Source organism: Augochlora pura, chromosome 6 (assembly GCF_028453695.1).
Source record: "Augochlora pura isolate Apur16 chromosome 6, APUR_v2.2.1, whole genome shotgun sequence".
Lineage (NCBI taxonomy): Eukaryota > Metazoa > Arthropoda > Insecta > Hymenoptera > Halictidae > Augochlora > Augochlora pura.
The window spans coordinates 6,893,220-6,915,624 of NC_135777.1; the positions used below are offsets into that span (position 1 = coordinate 6,893,220).

The 22,405-nt window shown below is 35.2% G+C and overlaps 4 protein-coding genes across 14 annotated transcripts in view; 1 reads left to right on the forward strand and 3 right to left on the reverse strand.

Annotated features, from left to right (window-relative positions):
• Nucleotides 1-1,053: 1,053 nt before the first annotated feature.
• On the reverse strand, nt 1,054-3,946 carry LOC144471514 (damage-control phosphatase ARMT1). Its single transcript, XM_078183623.1, has 7 exons — nt 3,612-3,946; nt 3,366-3,529; nt 3,070-3,175; nt 2,738-2,985; nt 2,476-2,661; nt 2,004-2,406; nt 1,054-1,924 (listed from the first exon to the last, which is right to left on the reverse strand). Exons 2-7 carry the CDS (start codon nt 3,452-3,454, stop codon nt 1,568-1,570), a joined length of 1,389 nt encoding a protein of 462 aa, XP_078039749.1. The 5' UTR covers nt 3,455-3,529; nt 3,612-3,946; the 3' UTR covers nt 1,054-1,567.
• A 530-nt stretch (nt 3,947-4,476) lies between these two features.
• Nucleotides 4,477-11,553, forward strand: LOC144471854 (uncharacterized). 8 transcript variants are annotated; one of them, XM_078184394.1, is made up of 5 exons: nt 4,477-5,135; nt 9,617-10,197; nt 10,315-10,496; nt 10,562-10,767; nt 10,862-11,553. In XM_078184394.1, exons 2-5 carry the CDS (start codon nt 10,089-10,091, stop codon nt 11,010-11,012), a joined length of 648 nt encoding a protein of 215 aa, XP_078040520.1. In that variant the 5' UTR covers nt 4,477-5,135; nt 9,617-10,088; the 3' UTR covers nt 11,013-11,553. The 8 variants fall into 8 exon arrangements, with proteins under 8 accessions (XP_078040520.1, XP_078040521.1, XP_078040525.1 ...); XM_078184395.1 differs by having other exon boundaries at nt 10,013-10,197; XM_078184399.1 differs by having other exon boundaries at nt 4,952-4,965; nt 10,013-10,197.
• LOC144471853 (uncharacterized) lies at nt 5,966-9,179 on the reverse strand. Its single transcript, XM_078184391.1, has 12 exons — nt 9,068-9,179; nt 8,790-8,959; nt 8,447-8,725; nt 8,143-8,367; nt 7,871-8,062; nt 7,594-7,788; nt 7,394-7,527; nt 6,951-7,323; nt 6,630-6,851; nt 6,432-6,553; nt 6,201-6,354; nt 5,966-6,103 (listed from the first exon to the last, which is right to left on the reverse strand). The coding sequence occupies exons 1-12, from the start codon at nt 9,111-9,113 to the stop codon at nt 6,008-6,010; spliced, it is 2,208 nt and encodes a 735-aa protein (XP_078040517.1). The 5' UTR covers nt 9,114-9,179; the 3' UTR covers nt 5,966-6,007.
• Nucleotides 11,554-12,171: 618 nt separating the features above from the next.
• Nucleotides 12,172-22,405, reverse strand: part of Rhogef2 (Rho guanine nucleotide exchange factor 2) — a 40,176-nt gene continuing 29,942 nt past the window's right edge. For 3 of the 4 annotated variants that reach the window (XM_078184390.1, XM_078184387.1, XM_078184389.1), the window contains 8 exons: nt 17,559-17,830; nt 16,041-17,345; nt 15,854-15,970; nt 15,565-15,741; nt 15,260-15,480; nt 14,988-15,138; nt 14,848-14,894; nt 12,172-14,627 (listed from right to left, as the gene is read on the reverse strand). In XM_078184390.1, coding sequence (XP_078040516.1) covers nt 14,529-14,627; nt 14,848-14,894; nt 14,988-15,138; nt 15,260-15,480; nt 15,565-15,741; nt 15,854-15,970; nt 16,041-17,345; nt 17,559-17,830 — 2,389 coding nt within the window. In that variant the 3' untranslated portion in view covers nt 12,172-14,528. The remainder of the gene's footprint in view (nt 14,628-14,847; nt 14,895-14,987; nt 15,139-15,259; nt 15,481-15,564; nt 15,742-15,853; nt 15,971-16,040; nt 17,346-17,558; nt 17,831-22,405) is intronic. The other variant, XM_078184388.1, reaches the window with a different exon arrangement.

A 22,405-nucleotide genomic window follows, 5' to 3' on the forward strand; every position in this document is an offset into this window, starting at 1 on the left:
AAACAGAAGAAGTTTAGAAAGTATTAGTTATTGTTACATTTCTTGTATTATGAAAAATAGTTAATAAACACAATAATTTTATACTTGCACATTATTGAAATATTTGCTTATAAATAATAAATGAAATACTACAAAGTTTGTAAAAACCAGCTTGCAGGACAAGCATAAATTCAAAGAACAGTATAATCGTAATCTTAACGCTTCCGTTAATTTAAAAATAATTTTTCAAGTTTATCAGAACTCTACTGCCACTTGGTAAAATTCTTTGAAATTTTCTTCACTTTTGAACAAGTATTTTAAAGAAAAAAAATATATATATCAAATTATATGTCATTAATTCAAAGCGAATTAATCCATAAAAAGCTGGCATTTTACATTTAGTTTCACAATTTTTTAAAATAAATAATTTTAAGGGCACATTTTTAATGATGTACACGCAGTAAAGAAAAGGAATCAAAACCCATAATTTTTAAGACTACAAATGATAATACTTATACCATTTTAGGAATACGTGACATTTTTGATAAAAACATATCGTTCGGTTGTTCAATAAATTTGATTAATTTGCAATATTCATCCGGTATTATGGATACGTTCATATTGAGTAAAAATCAATTCGTTTTCAAGCGAATTATAGTTTCAATATCTTTATTTCTTTATTTTTATTTCATACCTATATTTATCCATGAATTAAGATGTTAGATATATATGTTTATGTGTACCTACCAGATTGTAACTTTTTAACACACTTTACTTAAGAGATGTAATGTATATTGTACAAAATTAAAACAAGCAATGACTAACATGAAACTTCTATTTCCGTAATGGTTATTTGATTTTAGTAAATAAATTTTAAAAAATTGTTTAACCATACTAATTCTAAAAATACAATATAAAAATTATGTTAAATATGTGTATCACAAAATTTTATTAATGAAAAGTTTTAATTTTTTATTATTTGAAATTACTTCCAAAAACTAAACATAAATTATATATTTTTAAATATTAATGCATATTCTTATTCTTTTTAGACAAAATAAATAATCATTGGAATCAGTGTATATATATTTATTATTATTATATTAATTATTTCTTAGAAACAAGTTTATATTTTACAAATGGAATATATTTTATTATATACATATCTGTACAGTAATCTATGTATGTACACTTAAATCACGTGTTTCAGAACAATTCTTAAGAGTATGAAAAGTTTACAGATTACACATATATTCGTAGTGTCGTACATAATCAATTATCGAAAATTTGTATATGCAACAAGTATTTAAATTAGAAAATATCACGATAGTAAATACATATTGACTTTTTGTAATTATTTTTAGTATTAAAATTGTAGTAGTAAATAATTGAAAAGATCGAATGTTTTCGGTATCCATTAAATATTAACAGACGAAAGTTTTAATAATTGAAGTATAAAAACAATTTTTCAGTTGCCATATACGTGTACGCAAAGATAGATACATACTGAACACATAGTAACTAAACATACAGACACGAAATCAGGTAGTACATATGTACAAAATGATGTATCTCCAGCCTTTTATTTCTAACATATATTGGAACATCCGCAAGATTCGGCCAAGGTTATTTGAATTAAACCATATTGACCAGTAAACATCCAATTTTCGTCTTTTTCAAAAAGTTTATCCGCTACACCCGATTGCAAACCAACACAGACGTCCGATTTCACTGTCCTTAAGCTAAGTATATGCGCCGGTAGAAACTCCCTTAATGCATCGGTAAATGTTGTCGTAGATGCAAAATTTATATCACCGAGTAATTTTCTATAATTTAAATCGCCTTTAAATATTATCAATGTCGCTGTTGATAAATTTGCATACAATCTTTTATCATGTTCTCTCATCTCGGCAAAATCATACGGTCCTGTCCAATAGGACTCTTCCTAATAACAATACACAATAGAACATTAAAGTTATCATATTATATAGATCGCTGAATTGTGCAAAAAAAAATTGCTATACCTCGACAGTCCATGTGTTAGTTATCAAATAATTCGTTGCTAGTTCGGCTAATTCTTTCAAATCTTTATTCAACGAATTATTCATGTACGCCAGAGTCCAGTTAAAATCATTTCTCGTTGTGTCGCTTACATACCATGGATATTTTTTCACGTGAAATCTGATTTTCGTGGCCAATTCACTGGCCATCAAAAATATTGCTAAACATAAATCAGTAAACAATTCGTACCCTGCGTTATCCAGTACCATGTCTACGATACATGGGCCGTAAGATTTTTGTTTTCTCAACAAATTCCAAACGGATTCTGAATCGTCGACTAGAATGTCTGATTGCAATGATTCCAGAACTTCTATGGGGTTTTTACTTTGACTAACTTCTGCTCCGGCGCTAAGCGATAAATCGCATCTACAACAATAAAAATTCATTTCCAGCTTTAATCGTATTTAGCGAACGAATGTCGAGAATGTAACATACTTATTGCCCCAAAGATTTAAATGAAGAAACTTGAACAGTTCCTGTTTCGTATTTTTCAATGTCAAAAGATGTGCAATGTTTGCATGGTTCATTGTGTAAGCAGCCAAAGCTTCTATGCTAACTAATGAACCGGTGAAAGCATTTTGCTTTTGCTGTTGAAAAACATCGTAATTATGCAAGTATTTTCTGAAAATAAATGCAAAGTTTAAATTACATATCGCTTGAACATAAAATTATTTGAAAGGAATTTTGTAAATCGTACTTAAGGGCAAATTCTTGTGCGAGGGACCGGTACATATAACATTCGCAATACAACCAAAGTGTATTAAACCATGTAGGTATAGTTCTTTCCAGCTCAGTCCGTTTTATCAGATATTTGTTCCATTCATCGGCATCGTTATCTAGTACGCCACATACTGGTTGTAAAGGCTTTAAAGTTTTATTAGTAACCATTTCGTTCTTTAATTTACTGATAAATCCTATGACCTGTTTAATTTCTTCCAATACATACTAAATATAAGTATGTAATTTTATTAAATTATATAAATAAAACTTTAAAGTGTCAAATAACTGAAACTTATATATATACGTTACCACTCCATGTAGTTTTACAAGATCATCTTTGTTGCGACTCAGGGTGTCGATTATTTTAGTCAAAATCACTGGTAATCTGTCTTTGATTGTTATATAAGCGAAACTTCTGTAATAAATATTAATAATCGCTTGTAATTACGGATAATTAAATTGAATCAATTTAATAATTGCCGGTAAAACTTATTGTCAAAAATTAAAAAATCTAACATAAAGAATCTGATATATCGTGTATAATATTATTTGAATTAATTATTAAAATGTTTGTGTCAGGTTATATATTAATACGAGTTATTTACCGTTTGTAGATTCCTCTTAGAGGTACACCAATAGGCGTGTATATGTCTTGCAAATCTAAAATGTCTATGGAGCTTGATTGTTCAGACATGGTTTCGAAACCTGGAATCGCTGGTACACCTAGGCTATAATAGAGGACAATACAGTTGTGCGCAAAATGCGAAATCTGGAATATGCAATAGGGAAAGATAACGTCTCATTGTGTTTGGCGGTATATTACATAAGAGCATTAAGATTTTTTTATTTACTGTGTGTCTGTCTTTTTATTTCTGATAATTGTACTGTCTGTTTCTTTTTTAAATATTCGATGGATACAAGACAGTGACGATCAACAACGAAGGTACATCGTCCATTGTCATTATCTGATAGTGACCACGTGCAGGGAACCTCGACTATACAGTAAATTCTTCGGGGAACTTTTTTTTACTGTTATCAATAACAGCTCCGAACTTGGATGAACTAAAATTCAATATGGTGATTTAGGCGCGGTACATGTAAAACGTGCTTTGTGGAAACTATCTCCGCTATTCGCCAACAGATGGATTCCTTTCCCGAAAGTTACCTGGACCACACAACTTAACTTTTTCCATACGGAGTTGTGCACCCTGTCATACTAGTGTTACGTTATCACGTTTCATGAGCAACGCGAACATAGGCACTTGTTTATATTACGACCACGCTATTAGACTATACGTTTCAATTTATGGCGGCAGGAGGGAAGTTCGAATGTATATACAAATTTATATCGCATATTTATATAGAGACATTGTATCGCCCGAGAGGAATAACTGAGAATATGTAAAGAGACAATGAGAAAGTTCCCACGAAGTTCATCGTCAAACCTTTGCTTTCTTTAGCAAGACTAATCGAGGAATATAGACAATGTCACGTCGGCTCTCGTAAGATCCTCTACAATGTTGCACAAACTAAACGAGTTACAGTAACAAATCCGGACCGCTAAAGTGTTGAACGTCGAAAATCGATAGTTAGGGACTTCTCGGAACTCTCCCTGACCTCTCTCTCTCCCAATCTCACGCTGTCCTTGAACCGAGGTCTTCGCGCGCGGCATACCCCACTCCGTTCGTTTCGGCGGGCTTTGCCCCTGCGCGCTCGACCGTCGCGCACTCCCAGCCGCACGCGCACCGCCGAACCACCAATCACCACCAATCTGCAACCAGAAGATGAGCCATCCGACGAATCAGCATCCAGCTAGAGGACCCCAATTTTCCTATTGGACAAGGGAGGAAGAACCAGAAGGAACGCAGGAATAAAACTTGCTTTCCCCGGGAAAATACAGACAGACTTTATTCGACAGTCAAAGAAAGTACATCATAGAGCTCTATCAATAAAGTACCTTTTTGCTTAAAGTATTCAAAGTTGTACAACTCTCTACAACCTTTCACGAGCAGAGCGGTTCAGCGCTCCACGGGCAACCGAACCACATCGAATTCCCTACATCCAAACAATTTAGACCGTAACACTAGCATGACTGTGGGGAATCCGAGGTAAAACTCCAGGTTCCCCACATGACTGTGGCGGATGCGTAGTTTCGCACTCGGCCGCCGCAGCGCGGGTTGTCGAGGCGAGTTGACATACTACATGGTACATAGTTCGCGCGTACCGTTTCGAATTTGTTTCTGACTTTTCCTTTGTTCCTTCCTTTCTTTCTTCCTACTTCTACATTGGCTTCCGTCGGAGAAATACGTGTGCCTCACGATTCAAAAACCTAAGTTATAATTCCACCACGTGGTGCAGAACCGTGGCGCGTCTTCGTTAGTTAATATATATATATACATTCGTTAATATTTATACATTGGTTAATAAAATATAGAGAACCTACTCGAGTAATCACAAGCATTTAATACGCGACCTAACCTATATATATATATATAGTGACTTTAGTGGACCTCCACATGACCAACGTCAGTGGCTCCATCTATATATACAAAACAGCTACACATCCGTAGATAATACTACTTCTGTATCATAACTTTACAGCAGATGCCGACTACTGACTCTGTAAGGTCACGTGACTCTCCCATCTCTTTAACGAGATTGATCATTTACCATATGCTATCCGCTCATTGGTTAACTAGCGATGTTGATTTTTGTAGCGCTCATTTCAAATTGGAACATTTGCCACAATCGCGTAAATTACGTAATGACACCCCAATACAAAGAAGGGAGATTATAAGTAAATTTATTGTTTATTGATTATATTGTGTCATTTTCATGTCTCTTACACCATTGCGTAGCCGTTAAAGCATAATCGGTGTTAATAAACAACGTACTCGACAAAATGGTAGACAAAATTTGCAAGATCATTCTTTAAGACGACATAGGATGCAAGTCATGTAAAAATAAAAATAACGTTCTCCATTTTGACGGTAAACCATTAACAATAAAACTTTATAATAATGAAGCGTGGGGCAGCATTCACGCATTCGAGAATCCGTATCTTTAAACGTTGACAATTTGTCCATAAATTTTTTTTAGTATACTTTTTTCATTCTCAATTTGCGTTTTACGTTGTTTGGAAATATCATCCCGCAAATCTTTGAACTGTTCCCACATACAATCTATACTATACGTAACAGCAATAACTTAATGGTGGCCATAAATCAAAGGTAATAACAATAATTAGTTATCTGAACTTATTTGGCACATGTTTCTCTTCTGATCTTATTTTTTCAATGATTTTTTGTTGCTGTTCTATTTTCGTTGCTTTCTTACGTAAATCCTAGAAAAATATGCATAATATCTTATTGTATCAACACTTCATATTATTTATATATACTTTCACGAGGAGAAATTACTTTGAAGATTATTGAACTCACCATTTCCAGTTGAACGATTTTATCCTTCAACTGAGACACGTGTCTAATCCTCTGCCTATGATTCTGATGGCCTATTAGCTCCGCATATTTTTCACTGATCTCTTCGTGATCTTTTTTTAAGCGGGCATTATATTCAAGGAGTTTTCTGACCTCTCTGCAGTAACAAAAATAAATTTTATTATTGCAAGAATAATATCTTTTGATAGAATAATTTATGCGAAAGAAACGTACTCTTCGGCGGCTTCTCGCCGGGCTCTTTCATCTTTAAGTAATTCGGTTTTGTCTTCTATATTATCACGTCTCTCCTCGAAGGTTCTAATTGTGTTAGAAAGTTCCGCTATCCTGATATTTGCCTGCAAATGCATCCTCATAAATTCTACAACATAATTATACTGTAACAATGATTTGAATCAATGATCGAATCAATACCTTATTTACAATATCTTTGTATTTTATTATTTCTTCTTCCCAGAACTTATTACTTTCTGTTATTTTTGCATTACTTCCTTCCATCTGTAGAGTAAGGTCACGATTTATTATTTGTAACTGAGAAATTTCTAGCTCTTGAGTGCTACTCTTTTCCTCCAATTTATGCAACATATCTTTCGTCCTATCTAAACGTTCCACCAAGTTTTCCAGTTGAATTTTCATCTAATATTTAAAATCAACGATTAATTAGGCTAAGTAAAATCCTTTAAATCAATCCTAAAATAAAGTTCTATAGTTGCGATATAAGTGAATAAAAAGTACCTCGGCATTTTGAGCATTCTTTTCATCACAGGCGGAATGCAATTGTGTTACTTCCTTCGTTCTTAACTGCTTTAAATCTTCGATTTTGGCTTCAAATATAGTTTTAATCAAATGAATTTTGTTTATTTTTTCAGTTTCTAATTGACTTATTAATACTCTTCTGTCATTGAACTGTTTCATGAGATCGTGCATCTGAACATGTACCGTTTTCGAATTATTTTGCATAATGGTCAGTAATTCGCGATGTTTATTTACACTATCTTCATCATGTTTCAATTCACGCTGTAACTTTTCGACATCGGTATTACCTTCAACTAAATGTTTAGTTAAAGTAACAATCAATTCTTGATTTTCTGTCATTGAAGTTTCGAGTCTAAACAGTTTTATAAATATTTAGAATATAATGTACATTCAAAGATATGTACAGACAAATAAAACAATACTTTTTTCTTGTAGCGGCTATTTCTGCTGCTTCCTCTTGAATTTGTTTTTTTAGAGTCTGCAATTCTTCTCTTTTTTCCGCCAGTTCCGCTTCTGCTTGATTTAATTCCAATTGCAAACTCAGATCAATTGCTTCCTAAATTTGATGAGACGTGTTTATAAAAATTCAATTAAATTTACGATTGTATTTCTAGATAGTTACCTGATTCTGTATAGACGATTTCAACTCTTCTAAAATTATTGAAAGTTTATTTATTTCTGCATCTTTCCCCGAAAGTTTTTCATCCAATTCTAATTGTTCCTTCTCGATCTGTGTCAAGTATGCAGCATATCTTTCTTCGGTCAATAGCATTTCTTCTTCTACAGCAGTCTTTGCTTCTCTTATCATGATATTCACCTACGTAAACGAATTTTTACATAATTAAAATAAGTGAATTATGTTGATATAACTAGGAGCTGGTACAAAAAGCTGCTTTTACACGTGTATCACATTCAACGATCATTATTTTCAGTCTTTCTTCACATTCTGCAATTTTGTTTTGCAAATTATTAATGCAAGTATTAAGTTCAAGCTTTTCCTGTTCCAATAAACGGACCCCTTCCTCATGATTTTCCGATGTTTTTTCGATCTTCCTATTTAATTCTTCAACTTGCTTTACAAGACTTTGAATCTACAAATGAAAATTAAAATGATCAAATAGTAGTTTTAGTTACAAAATTTGATATCTTAGTATATCCATTGATTATTTACTTTATCCTCACTGGTACATTTTTGATTGGTTAATAGAGACTCCAACGTATCTATCTTTTCCATGAAAACTGTAATTCGACTTGTGAGATCACTTTCCAAGTCGTTCCTAGCTTTGATTTCATGTGCTTTAGCTTCACAAGCTTCTAATAATTGCTTTCGAATGAGCTCCAGCTCTGATCGATGTCTTTCGATATGTTCCTTTAATACTTCCTGTTGCATTTGAATCTGTAAGCAAAAATTAGAAATTGTATACTACATCAAATAAATGAAGATATATTTGCAATTGTAGGAGATATTTCACAACCATAGATTTTCTTTCAGTCTCATGGCGTTGTTCAACCTCTGCTTGGCTTTTATGAAGTTCTTCCAACTGGGACTGTAACTTTTGTATCTCATCTTGCATTTCCTGTATCTGTTTCAAATGCTCCTGTATAGTCTTGTTTTTATTCGAACATTCTACTTGCAGATCCGCAACCTTGTGATCTAAAGTATATTTTAATTCTGTATCCGATGAAGGCAAAATAGATCTGCTTGTTAGCTTTCCACTTTTATTTTGTGCGGCAGATTTTTTTGCTAGCTGGGGCTATAAGAATATGATTCAATTTAAAATAAAATCGATACCTCGTTCTTTCAAAAAAGTTACGTACCGTTCGAAAGATTATACTAGATTTGTTACTACTATGATTGCAGACTGACAAATTACAATCAGTGCTGTGCATGCTTTTATTGTCCAGAAATCTATCTGATTTATCTAGCATTGCCCCTTTTACATCGTTATCAAATTTAGGATCATATGCTCCTGGTGGTGGCACATCATCTGCAAATGTATATTTATATTTTAATATTTGTTTAATACAAAAATATTACTATTTTAAGTAATATGAACATATGAAGTAGAAATAATGAACACCATGCAGGCACTTACTTTCCAATTCGTTAAATCTTTTGATCTTTGCTTTTGCGAACGACATCGTAAAATGTTTACGATGTAAAGGAACTGTAACGCACACAAATGACAAACGTTGGTGTCAGATTATTAATCACTGAAAATCGTAATCACTAAATGTGTTGACAGATTCTTTTATTTGTACTCTATAATCTCCCTTCTTTGTATTGGGGTATCATTACGTGATTTACGTGATTGTGGCAACTGTTCCAATTTGAAATGAGCGTTACAAAAATCAACATCGCTAGTTAACCAATGAGAGGATAGCATATGGTAAATGACCAATCTCGTTAAAGAGATGGAAGAGTCACGTGACTTTACAGAGTCCGTAGTCGGCATCTGCTGTAAAGCTATGATGCAGAAGTAGTATTATCTACAGATGTGTAGCTGTTTTTTATTTAGAGATGGATCCATGGACGTTTTCCTTCGAAAAAGAAACGCGACAATGTAATATATTGTTTATTGATAAAATTGTTGCTTGTAGAAGATCAAGCGACTCATTGCAAATAAGATGCAATCCTTTGATAGTTCTTTCAGGACGTTTTACGTATTACAATTTCTGAAATTATGTCGGAAAAGATTTTTATATATTTCTGAAAAAGTATAACTAAGCAATTGAAATTAATTGATGGACAATTATGGACAATTGTAGAGCAATATTTTAAGCTAAGTTTCTTTCATTATACTTATGTTTCATAATATTGCTGTATGTTACTGTGTTATTATGTGAAGTTGGCTCTATGTAATACGAGCCAACTTGACACGCGTGGTAATCCCTGACCAACTCGAAATATGAGTTAATTATTTTCGAAAATCGTAATAGTTGGTATAAATGTATAGCGGAATGTTTCAGTTTTAATCTTTGTTTCGCATGTTTGATTCGAATTGAATTCAAACGCTACTATCTTTGATTATATTTCCAAGCTTTCATAGAAGATAAGAATTGTTAAAATTCCTGTGGGATTCTGCGATAACACAAATTTGTTTACTGACGCTTATTATGGACGATTACATCTGTAACAATTGTTACGCTACACCCGAAAGAGGAAGACAACCCTTTTCTTTAACACAGTGCGGTCACATATATTGTCAGAATTGCATTCAACCAGGTAAACGTAATCAAAATCAAAATATGGTAATGCAGCGAAAAAATTGGACATTATTAAACATACATAAACAACATAACATAATTAAACATTTACAAATATATTTTTTTTGCAACGCAGCCGAGAGACATTGTCCGCAATGCCAACAAGCGGACATCTTTTCTGTAGAATTACAACAACCTTCCCTGTCCCGAGTACAAAACTTTTTCGTGCCGGTTAAAGAATTATTGGAATCTCTGAATACAATTTATGGTTTCCAACATAATCAGATGAAAATTGTGATTCAACGTTTCCTGGAAATGGTTGGTTTCTAAATTTTTCGCGGTCACATTAAATGGAAATTACTAATTGTACAACTGGTTTTAAGGATAAGAAATACGAATCGCTAAAAGCTCACTACTACAATCTTAGCCGGAGTACAAAATTCTATAAAGACAAGTGCGAAAAGCTGAAGATGGAAAAGGCTGAGCTATCGAAGAAACTGATGTCCTTCGAAATGCGTGATAGAACAACGGATAACTTGAGTGAGACAACAGCATCGGTGAACTCTTCAAATAGAAAATTCATGACAAGGTACAAAGTTTACCAAATAATCAATGAAAACACATTTTTTTAATTGATGATTTAAAGAATGCCTAGATAATTAATTTTTTGTTCGAATTAATAGATCCACTGCAGGTACTTCAACTGGTCGAACTAATTTGTCATCGGTACATTCAATGTTCAACAATTTGCACATACCAAATTTCTCGACCGTTAAATCACGCAAATCTTGTGGAAAAATCGACGCTAACTTTACATTTACGGCTAAACGATAAATCGTTTATAATCGTCGTTATAGTTAATCTAAAATATCGGATAACTAATGTCAACCCATATAGAATTAAGTAAAACTGAATTACATCATGTTATTAAAAAAATTAATTTGTAACAAAAAAAAAAGTAGGAAACTTTTAATTTGTATTTCTTTAAAGCCAGCAGTTCTACCGAATTAATTTTGCAATTAATATCAATATGACCAACAAACATTGTAATAAAATAATATTAAGTTGTCATTAATTATGTCAATATTTTTTAGTAAGATAGTATAATCTTTATTTCATGCAATAAAATTATGTTAGAGACATTCGCGTACATATATATAACAAATTGTATAACAAATTGTTATTAACAATATAACTATGACACATAATGATATATACAGGGTGTATCAAAGTATTGTAACTCCGGGAAATGAGAGATTCCTGAGGTCATTTGCGACGGTTACGGGTCATGTTCGAACCAATGAACAAGTCACAGAGCGCGAACTTGCCAAATTTGTTTAACAATTGTAAAGAATATCATTAATATAAGAGAATACTCACTAATTTAGTTGAAAGCACATTTGTTCCTCGGACATGTCGGTCACGAAACACGATATCGGTGCATTGACCTCACGTAACGTGCAGCTGATCCCAGGTCAATGACTTCATCAAGTAAGGGATGCGATTGGAGGATTCTCGTATGGTTAAAACGGAATTCTGACCATTTAATTGATCACCGATAATTGGCAGTTTCCACGACAATTTCCACGCGCGAGAAATTTGGAGAAATTGAAGAAATTCGAAAAGCAACCAGAAGTCATTATAGCGCGTGGCTTTTGTCAATTGTTCGGACAGAAATTGAACTTGGCGTTGCGAACTAATCGCGTTTGTACTTGCCAATTTCCTTCGACTTTTCAAAGTCAATAAAGCAGCTGCTTCTAACAATTGAAGTAATTTTGTTGCATTTCTGTCGCGCTGCGTTCATTTAGTCGCATTGCAGTAGCTTTCGAACTTGAAAATTAGCTTCAAATAATTTTCTGAGAAGTTCGATATTGTTTAAACAATATTTATCTAAATATAATTGAAATAATTTTCAGGAAAGCTACGAATAATACTACGATCCATTCATTGAGGTATATACTTTAAAAGAATATTTTAAAAAATTGCAGGGTAATTTACAATTTAATAAGTATTTTAATGCAGTATAATGATAATTATAATAATAATAATAATAATAATATTAATAATAATAATAATTAATAATATCAACTAATAATGTTATTAAATATTTTTTACATGTACATAGTAATGTATTTATAATAATTCGTATTTTATCATTAGGGAATTATTAGTGTTTAAAAGTAGCAAAGATTTTATGTAAACAGGTAAGTCTTTTTTGCACGATCAGTCCTTTGTCACAGAAAGTAGAACAATTTTTCAATCCCAACTGTGTTTTTCTTTTTTCCAGTGATGTATTTAACGAAATAGCGTTATATTATTAATTAAACCTCTATAAAATATTTGTTATAGTACTTTGTTCGTACATACGATTGTAAATATTTGATTTCTTGTAAACATTATTTCTGAAGGATAATCTTATATTGACTATAATTGTTTTTACTTTTGTATTCAATATGATAATGTTGCATTTACCAATTATGTTCAGGATTTTTTATGTAAATGTATAAGCTTTTCTTTTTCTTTCACTTTATGATCAAGAAAGGAACTTGTTGTAGTTCGTTTAGGCAAATATATAGCACCAGGAGACGAATATTATTGCATAAAACAAATGTTGTTAGTAATTCTTTTTACGTTCGTATTGAAATTTTATACAACAGCAAAAGTAATTAATATTAGAAAAAATAACAATAGTAATACTTAATACACCGTATTAAGGTAGAATGTAATATTACAATGTATTAATGTGGTTAAATAAGCTCACAAAATGGAGACAGTTTTAATATTAAAAGAACATTATTCCTTGTTTTAAAAATCCATTATTTTGTATTTCCATCGAATTCTTTGCTAATCAATAAATATGTAGAAGATTTAATTATTTTTAATATATTTGGAAGTACAAAACTTAAACATTTTGCGTTTTACTATCTTTTAAATAATCCTTTACCGGATTTAGCTGTATATTTGTAGTTGCGTTAATACTTTACGTTAACATGCACGGTAGAGATAGTGCCTATAAACAGTAATTAATTAAATAAAGATATTATTAATAGTATTAATAAATAAGTTAAATAAAATGGACCATTAGAGATACTCCTAATTTTGATAATTTCACTGTCTTCGAATCTTCTGCTTTGCATTCGATTTTAAGATACGAAAAGGGTTAATGGATTCTGTATTTTTGTTTAAATTCCGAGAAACGGTTTCCTTATAAACCAGTCGTTTACCGTCGCCGTCTGATTTAACCATCCTGAACATTTGGTTATCGAATACAAGAACGCCTGGTAAGATAATCGCACTAAAATCGCATTACGTAATAATACTGCGTTAAAGTTATTTTACAGTGTCCATGCAAAACACATACACATTTACAAAAAGTAGTATAGCTTAATGTTTGTAGCCATTAAAGTATAATGTACGTTGCGTTCTTCTTTCACTTGTCGTTTATTTATTTTACACTTGCCAAGTGCCAACGCAATTCCCCAATTATATTTCTTTGCATAAATGCAATAGTATGTACGTTTTACAATTACTGATTCGTCATGGTAACAACACAGTTGGTTCTCATTATATGATATACTGTAGAAAATCACAAAAGGTATGTTTCTTCTTAGGTCAGAAACTAAATTGCTCTAAACGCATACAATATATTCCATGTAAAATAGTTTCGTATGAAAGTGGTTTCAAAATCACCTTTGAGAGCGTTAATCACATTTTAAATAACAGCATCCCAGAAAACAATTTTCAGTATTTAAATTGCTGTTGCATATAAAACAATACGTTCTAGAAATCGATGTCTTTTGAGACACAATGTAACAACCCTATACAAACAGTTCGGCATCGTTGGAATAGTATAATAGCTGTATCAATTCTAGGATAATGGATTACGAAGAGGCCTCTTTTTAGAAAGTCGGGTAGCTCTCATCAAAATTGCTAATTCAAGCGATATAGTCTTCGGTAGTTCTCGATAATCTATCGAAGATTCCACTCAACTCTCTAAAAAAAGAGATACCTCGTTTATATCGTTTTATAATATTCGCAACCCTATATTATTGTTTTTTTTTGTCTACACTTTATGTATAATTTTTAATTATTGACGTGACATGACGCGCGTTACGTTACATCATGTAAATCCAGTTACATAAAATCTTTGGCAAAAGGCATGATTAATCATTGACCCATGATTCTGTAAATATGTATATAATATTATTATATTCCATAAACAGCTACTCGCCATTTGTCATTGTTTTTTTTTTTACATGATTTTGATTACTTCCAGTATGAGCATTTGGGAACGATCTTGCTCGTGAAATGCACCAGGTCGACATTATTTAATATACGTTGATATTGTTATCAACCGACACTGTCTCCCATTACTTCCGTTTCAGTTTCGTGTTCTGCGTGTTCCAATTCTTCGTTTGTTTCAGTTTCGTCATGTGCGTCTACAAATTCCTGTTAGCAAAGATTAAAAAAACAAATTAAGTTTGCAATAGAGAAAAAAGAGAAACTACTAATATCAATGTGAAACTATGTATTATGCTGAAACGTATATCTACATATATTGCAAACTAGTGCCATTTTTTACAAATTTTAACAATGTTAACTTTTACTTAACGTTTACTTAGTAAATAAATATAAATACGCTAATAATAAAGTAAATTTAGTTTCTTACATCTCGCGGGGTATCGTCAATACTGCTTCCTTTGTTCAATATGTCACCTATAATAGAAGTTAAAAGAATATTAAAATAATATCCAAAGAATATTAATTTATGTTTCAAGTCATTTGAAAACGAATGTAGAAAAGACTAACCGGGCTCCGTTTGCGTTTGATTCGGTATAGAGCAGGTTTCTGAAAATTCACGGCGTTGTATGTCTGCGTCAAGAGCATGAAGACGTTCTCTGCTTCTGCGTAATTCTTTTCTTAATCTTTCTCGTTCCTCTTCTCTACCTTTTATAATTTCCTATAATGTAGAAATAAATTTATAACCTGTTATATTTTTGTTCCATATTAAATGTTACGTAATGTAATGATACACATTTCTATAAAAACGAATAGTAGAAGTATTTGCTGTAAATTCATACCAGTAACTGTGATAATTGGGATGTTAGAGAGTGGCACATTGGTTGTAAGCTGGCAACTGACACAGCAGGTTGTTGAGGGTGATGATATATCCTCGGTGATGGACAGCCGGTCGCTTCACAGCTCGGTGGTATTGATAGCACTGATGTTCCACGCGATGCAAGGACGGTTTCCGTTTCGCTTACATTCAAAGCAGAGTTTAGAAGGCCTACTAGTTGGTTTGCTAAAACAATGTGAAATAATTACGCTTTAATCGAAATTTTACAAATAAGAAAATTGCCATAATTATTTTTCACTCATAAAATACCTTGACTAATAGCAGCGAGTATAAGTTCAGTAGGTTCTTTTTCCATGCTCGAAGGTTCAGATGCCATGTCTGCCACGTGCTCAAAGTCTTCTTTTGGTATATTCAAGATATCTGCTACTAACAATTGTTTTTCTATCAAAGCTTGTTTAATTATATCATCTTTTCTCCTGAGACACTCTGGAAATAAATAAATACGGATATGGATTACAAGTATCGTTTACCATTATAAACATTGTAATTCAAGATGTTCCATGAAGGAATTCTTATAATAAATATATAAATAATATACCTATGGAAGTAAGTACCGGTTCTGCAACATGCACAGGTGGCACTTCTACGTGAACTTCCAATGGATCGATTAATGAAACTTGGGTACAAGTAACCATTCGCAATGGTTCTCCCATACCTAAACAAGAAACATATTTTATAAGAAAATGGAACCGAATGTATAAAATAAAATAAAAATTTGTACAAACCCGTGGTAGAAGATTCAGACGAAAGTGGTTGCTGGGGTTGTTGCTGCTTCGTTTGTTCAGTCATCGAAGGTTCAGTGGTCGGCGCAGGTGCACTAGGTTTCTCCTCTTCTTGTTCCACGCTAGTATTCTGCACGGGATCTCTGGATTCGGTTTCTTGTTCCTGTTCCTGATCCGTTTTCTCAGGAATATTGTCGTTTTCAGTCGAGGCCGAGTCCTCGATCGTAGGTCCTGGTTCTTCTGGCAGTGGAGTAGGCGGTGTAGGTCTTCTACCTTGCTTATCACGAGCCTTGTACGCCTCGGCCGCCTCGGATATATGCTTGCACCATAACTTCCGTTCGGCGGGCGAGGCCGCGACCAGCTCGTAGATCTGCGCCCCGTTTTGCGACGTGTTGACAAGGTAGAGCGAGTTCTTGTCCACGGCGTTATGCCTGACGAGAACGGTGGATACCTTCACGATAGGGCTCAACACCGAATTCGCTTGGTTCGTGTTGATGAATTTTAGCAGGTACTTTTCGTCTTGTCGATGTAACAGGAATATTGTGTCGTCCAGCAGCACCACGTGCAAATCGACCGGCTTCGCTCGATTCTGCTCGGTTCGCCGCCATTGCAACGGGCCCTCGTAGATCAGCTTCCGTTTCGTGATGTCCAGATTCTTGAATTCCTGAACGGTCGGATGGTCGAATTTGTCGAAGGCCGATCTGTCGATGGTACGCTGGATCTCTGCCAGCCTCTGATAATCTTCGGCCTCGCGCACCGCCTGATTCACGCGACTGAGGATCTCCTTGCTCCGATCGAGACTCCTCAAAACCGCGGCTCTTTCCTTCTCGTTGCTCTCCGGCGTGTACTTCGCCAGATTCTCGAAAAGCAACGGGTACTTGGTCAGTCGCAGCATTCCCGTCAGAATGTGATCCTTGAGTTGCAACCTCCGGCACAGCGGATTCGCTTCGATCTCGTTCAGGAAAGCGTTCAATTTCGGATCTTTGCGCCGTCGATCGCGCAACGCGTCCAGGGCCACCTGCTGTTTCGCGCAGTACGTCGACGCGGCCCTTTCGAACGCTTCTCCGTTCTCGCCGTCGAACATGTCCAACAACAGCTCGCTCACGTCGCCCACGCACGGGTTCTCCTTCTTTTTGCGTTTCATCGTTTGGTTGAACCGCGAGTGGATCGTCACCATCTCGTCTAAATTTGAAAAGAGTAATTGTATTTGGTCTAACGGAAGTACTAGGGATTCGAGCAGCGGCTTGTGGAAGACGTGCGACAGGACTCTCAGCGCTCGCACGTGAGATCGTTCGGTGTGAAATAATTCTGAAATCAGAAAGGCCGAATTTGTATTAAATAAAATAAAATAAATTATGAAATATGAAAAAAAAAATATAATATATAGTCTATTTTATATATACTATATATAAATATATACTATAGTCTATTTTATAATGAACAGTCTTCGCGCGTTTAACGTTTTAGCCGATTTTATACGGTTCGATATGAACAACACCGCAGCGAGGGGGAGAGACCAACCATTAATGACTTCCTGTCGCTTTTTCTCGGCATTGCTGAGCCTGGCGAGCACATCCTCGGCGACCCCCTGACTCCAGTCCGGCGGATCCGGCTCAACGTCAACATCGCTGTCCCACGAGGTCGATGCGTTCGTCGCCGAGGTGGCTGGGTGCACCTGCTCCAGGCTGGTGCTCGGACTGTCCAGGCTTCTCGTTGACAGGCTGCTGTTCGACGAGCTGCCCGCCGAGTTTCCAGGAAACGATCCGGTATGATCGCAGTCACTGAAACCAGCCCTAGAGTCAATTGTTAGCGAATTATGCATACCACGTTTGAATTGTACCAGCCGTTTCAGCCACTCGAAGGTTTCTCAAGTCCTCCATACCATCGATTAGCATTAACATTAACATGTTACGTAAGATCCGTGAAATATCCGAATCGATCGCATTGTACAAACTCGAGCGAAAATGCAGACAGTTCCGTGAATTCGTATTTTTCATCTTACGTAATTATGTTAAGTAGATGTCTCTCATATAAGATTGTCATTCTTATTTTTGGGAGAGTGTTGTTCAAGTATGGTAGAAAATAAAGGTAATTGCACAACAAGGTACTATATAATGTAATCCAAATGTAAACTAAATGTAAATCGAAAATGTAAACTAAAGCTAACGTTTCTTGTTACTGCGTACGTTAATAAATAATTATATCATTAACAAATAATTACATCGTTAACAAATAATTATATCGTTAGCAAATGATAATAACAAAGTCCAGTTTAACGACTTAACCTTCGCGCGAAACAACAATTCCCGTTATTCCATTAACGCGTGAAATAGCTCTAAGGGTGCGCTGAGATCGTCTCCGCCAACTGCGAGCAAGTTGCCGATCGAATAAAAAATAATCGGGAACGCGGGGTCGCTCTTCATACCTCTCAGATCTCGTGCGTCGTTCATGAACGCTGTGGCCTTCGTGATTGGCGACGTCGTCGGCAACTTCGTGGAGCCGTTTTTCGACGTTCGAGCACCCCGGCAAGATATCGTCCGACTGATCGAGGGGCGAAGATGGTTCCGTGCACGATATTGGACTAGTTAAGTTTTCGTTGCCGCGAGAATTAGGTCGAGGACGGCGTCGCGAACTATGCTGCCTCATCTCTTTATATCTCTTTCGCCCTAAAGGGCTTCCGCGATGGGACAAAGCCGATAGGCATATGAGCCGTCTCTACGGTAAACGCGGCATTACGTGAACCACCGGTGACCGGAAATTTTTTACCTGGAAAGGGAGAATCGCGAAACCATGTGTTACGTATCAATTCGTCGCTGTTTTGTTTTCTCGACGAATCGTCGAAATATTTCGTCTAATCTTTTCAAGATTAATTATTTTCTAACACAGTTTTGATTTCTTGCTACCAAAAGAATTAAGCGATCTCATTTGTTTCCAATTACTCTTCTATGCGACAGCTATACTCTGTGACAATAATGTAAGACACTGCATCGAAACCATACTAATTTGCTATGTCGAAGTAATTTGTACTGCACTAAATTTCGGACTCGACGAACGAATAGTATTCGTTCGCATCGCGTCGTCTTCATGGGCGCAGCGATTTGTATATCAGCATAAAAAGTTTCGATTGCATTATAACTAGAAAGTAATTGGTGATTCGAAAGTAAAATGGCTCGAATGGATAACGTAGGACACACACGACCTACGTGTTACGTGCAAGCAGTTGTAGGCATTTGGTCTATTAGGGAATGTGTTAACATCGTTGAAAAACGCTTCCGTTATGTAACTTAGGTTAGGTTTTAAACAGCTTCTGGCTGCGGTTCGTCCTTGTGGTAGAATTATATAAATTACGCGCGTACTTTTAATGTTTCGTTTATTACACAAGAATCGATAAACTTCTGTGAACGATCATCGGTTGTATACCAAAAGACGGTGTTTGTTCATCGATTTTATTGTCTGTTTAAAAATAAAAAAATCGCTATAATCGTTCGAAAACTATCGACACTTTCAATGCTAATTTTCGTTCGATAATGAACTACAATGATCGCGTATGCAAAATATTATTCTGTGGAAATTGCAAACATCGGTCTGCATTTATTTGCTATTTCGACTCATCTATACTCAAATTGTCGAAAAGAGAAGGATTGTACAAGAAAAGAGAATGTCTCAACTGCGGTTAAGTTTGCCTAGCCTAAAAATATCTTCTATCTGTCCAAGGTGTATTACAATCGGTACGAATTGCTTGGTTTCCATAGAAACCCATAAAAACCGACGAATGTAAGGGATTGTGGCTGCTTAAAGGTTACACACTCTTTTCGAGTGAAAAAGGCGGCCAGCAGTGCATTGGCATTTTCGTTCTCTTATTGCGGTTATCACACCATTACTCGCATCCCCTTGAAATAATCGAATGTGACAGACGAAAAAGGAAGTAAAACATTATTAATCTATTTTTAAGCGATAATGTGTATAAATAATAATACAACGACTAGAGACGATAAGAAATGATAAAAAGTTTAATATGAGAATGAAGAATTCGTGCTCTCTTATTTAATTATTATATAAATGTTGGTATTGTATAATTGTTCGTCAATTTATATTTTTAGACTAAGATAAATGATATTTTTATAAACTATTACTGTAAATTCTAATTTTCAGAATGTTGCAAAAATATCGGCAACCTAATAGTTGCTTTATTCGATTCGAATGTCATCGTCTGCGCGTAACATCATTTCCATACTAATCGGGTAAAATTTCAGGTGTATTTCCCGGGTTTTCCATTTATTTGGAATAATTGAATAGCGACTGGGCAAGGTGTACCGAGTATAAACGAGAGCTTAATCGACGTCGATCAAACTAAGCCTTATCGAAGCCGCTCCTTCATCACTTTAATCAACCCCCCACCATCCCCTCCCCTCCCCCACTCCCCTCCTCTCTCACCGACAGATATAGAAGCGACATCGAGTGCGGCCGATACACGCTGTCTTGTGCATACAATCGTTGTGGCACGTAGGCATCAATGGTACCTGTATTCTTCCGACGAGTACCGCCCCGTGTTCTTTGTCTCGTACGCTGACGACCACCTTTGACAAACGTTTGCTCAATGAACTTCCTCACCGACTGATACGAAAAATCGAACGTTGTACGGCCGTTGATCACATTTCGGTTGAAACGCGTAGTTTTTCTTTCGGTGTCGTTCCGAACCACGGAACCAAGAAACGCGGTTAAGAGGGTCTATGAATAGAGGGGTTTCTATGTGTTTGTATCCTGTCTGTCCGTGGCAATTTTGTTGTGACAAGTGTAACAGATACGGGCATCCCGAATTTCCCAATAACTCCGCGGTTGCATCGGAACGTTCGCCCCCTGTTTCTGTCGAAACTATTAGGTCGTCTCGGAAGACATCTCCGAATGTTCATTTCCAAATTGTCGGCGTGACGAGAAATAATTACGATAGCCGGGACAGGTTATGCGAATGCCTGCGGAATGGTTCTACGATACGAACAATTGCTGTTTTTCCAGAAGCTGGATAAAATAGTGTTTTTGAGTATTTAATCAAGTTAAAGAGTACTTTTTTCAAATAAAATACCTTGTCTGTTTGAAAGAACGCACTTTTCGAAATAAAACATTTTCTTCGCAGTAACAAAATTTTAAGATACTCCTTGTCGGTTTTCCAAAGAAGCTGAGCCTACTACGGGTCGGTGTATCGATTCGAAACAATCGATCGCTTCAAAAATAAAGGCCAAGACATCTATTCCGTGACCCGATATCAGTTTGGCCCCAGTTTAGAGGTGTGCACACCATACTACGGTCGGATCGATAACAGCGGATCACTTTCTTTCTTCTATCCCCCCATTTATACGCATCGATCTTTTTTAAATCTAGATGCATTAGCCAGCTAATTCCTGCGCGTAATAACCGGCGGCCATTGGACATTAACGAAACTTCGCTATAAATGGCTGCCACGTGATCGCGTCAGTTTCGTATGCATGTTGTGTAGCGAATGTATATCGTTGAAAACAGAATATTTATTACGCTAAAATGTCTGCTTTCTGTGTCGTGTACGGGACAGATCCGAACGAATTTTATGTCGAATAAAAGGAAAAAATAACTGCTCGAAATAATTCATTTCAGAACGTCTGAAATTATTTCTAAATAATGGAGGATTTGTAAAATGTTCCGATACCTTCTGTTTTATGTTGCGGATATTTATTTTTGTTAATAAATGCATATCAGCGGTTTACAGGTTTTCTACTGCAGATTTTTCTATCGATATTTATAGGTTAAATTACTAATGTCAAAATTTGGTCATGATTGTTGCCAGTTGATTGCAATTATAATGGATGTGATCCATACATCGTTCTGCTGTTCGCAGAAATCTATTTCACTGGTATCTGAAACGCCCTCGAGTTAATATTTTCCAATGAATTAATTGTCCAATGAACATAACCTGAACGATGAAAAATTACGCGTTATACTATTTCTGTACTGCGTTAATTCTTGAATAATTCTGAATACCATATTGCGATACTTTAAGAATGTTTCTATCTATCCCATCGACATTTTCTTGCGAAGTCTGATGAAATTATAAACGTCGTTGTGTCGTCGTAAGAATTCAGTTTCGAACATCTTTGTCGGATGCGATCAATCGTATCGCTTTCCTGGGAGAACGTTCAAGAAAAGCTGTCGCGCGACGATAAATAAAAATGAACGCGGTCGTACCGTTGTTGACGGAAGGGAAAGCCGTAAAAGTGTAATTAACTATAATGCACTTCGCTCGAATTAAGACCCGACACATTTGTGTTTATGTTGTACCGAATAACCGCAAAAATGCCGTCCAAACATTTTATGCTATAGTATCATTAACATATTTCTCT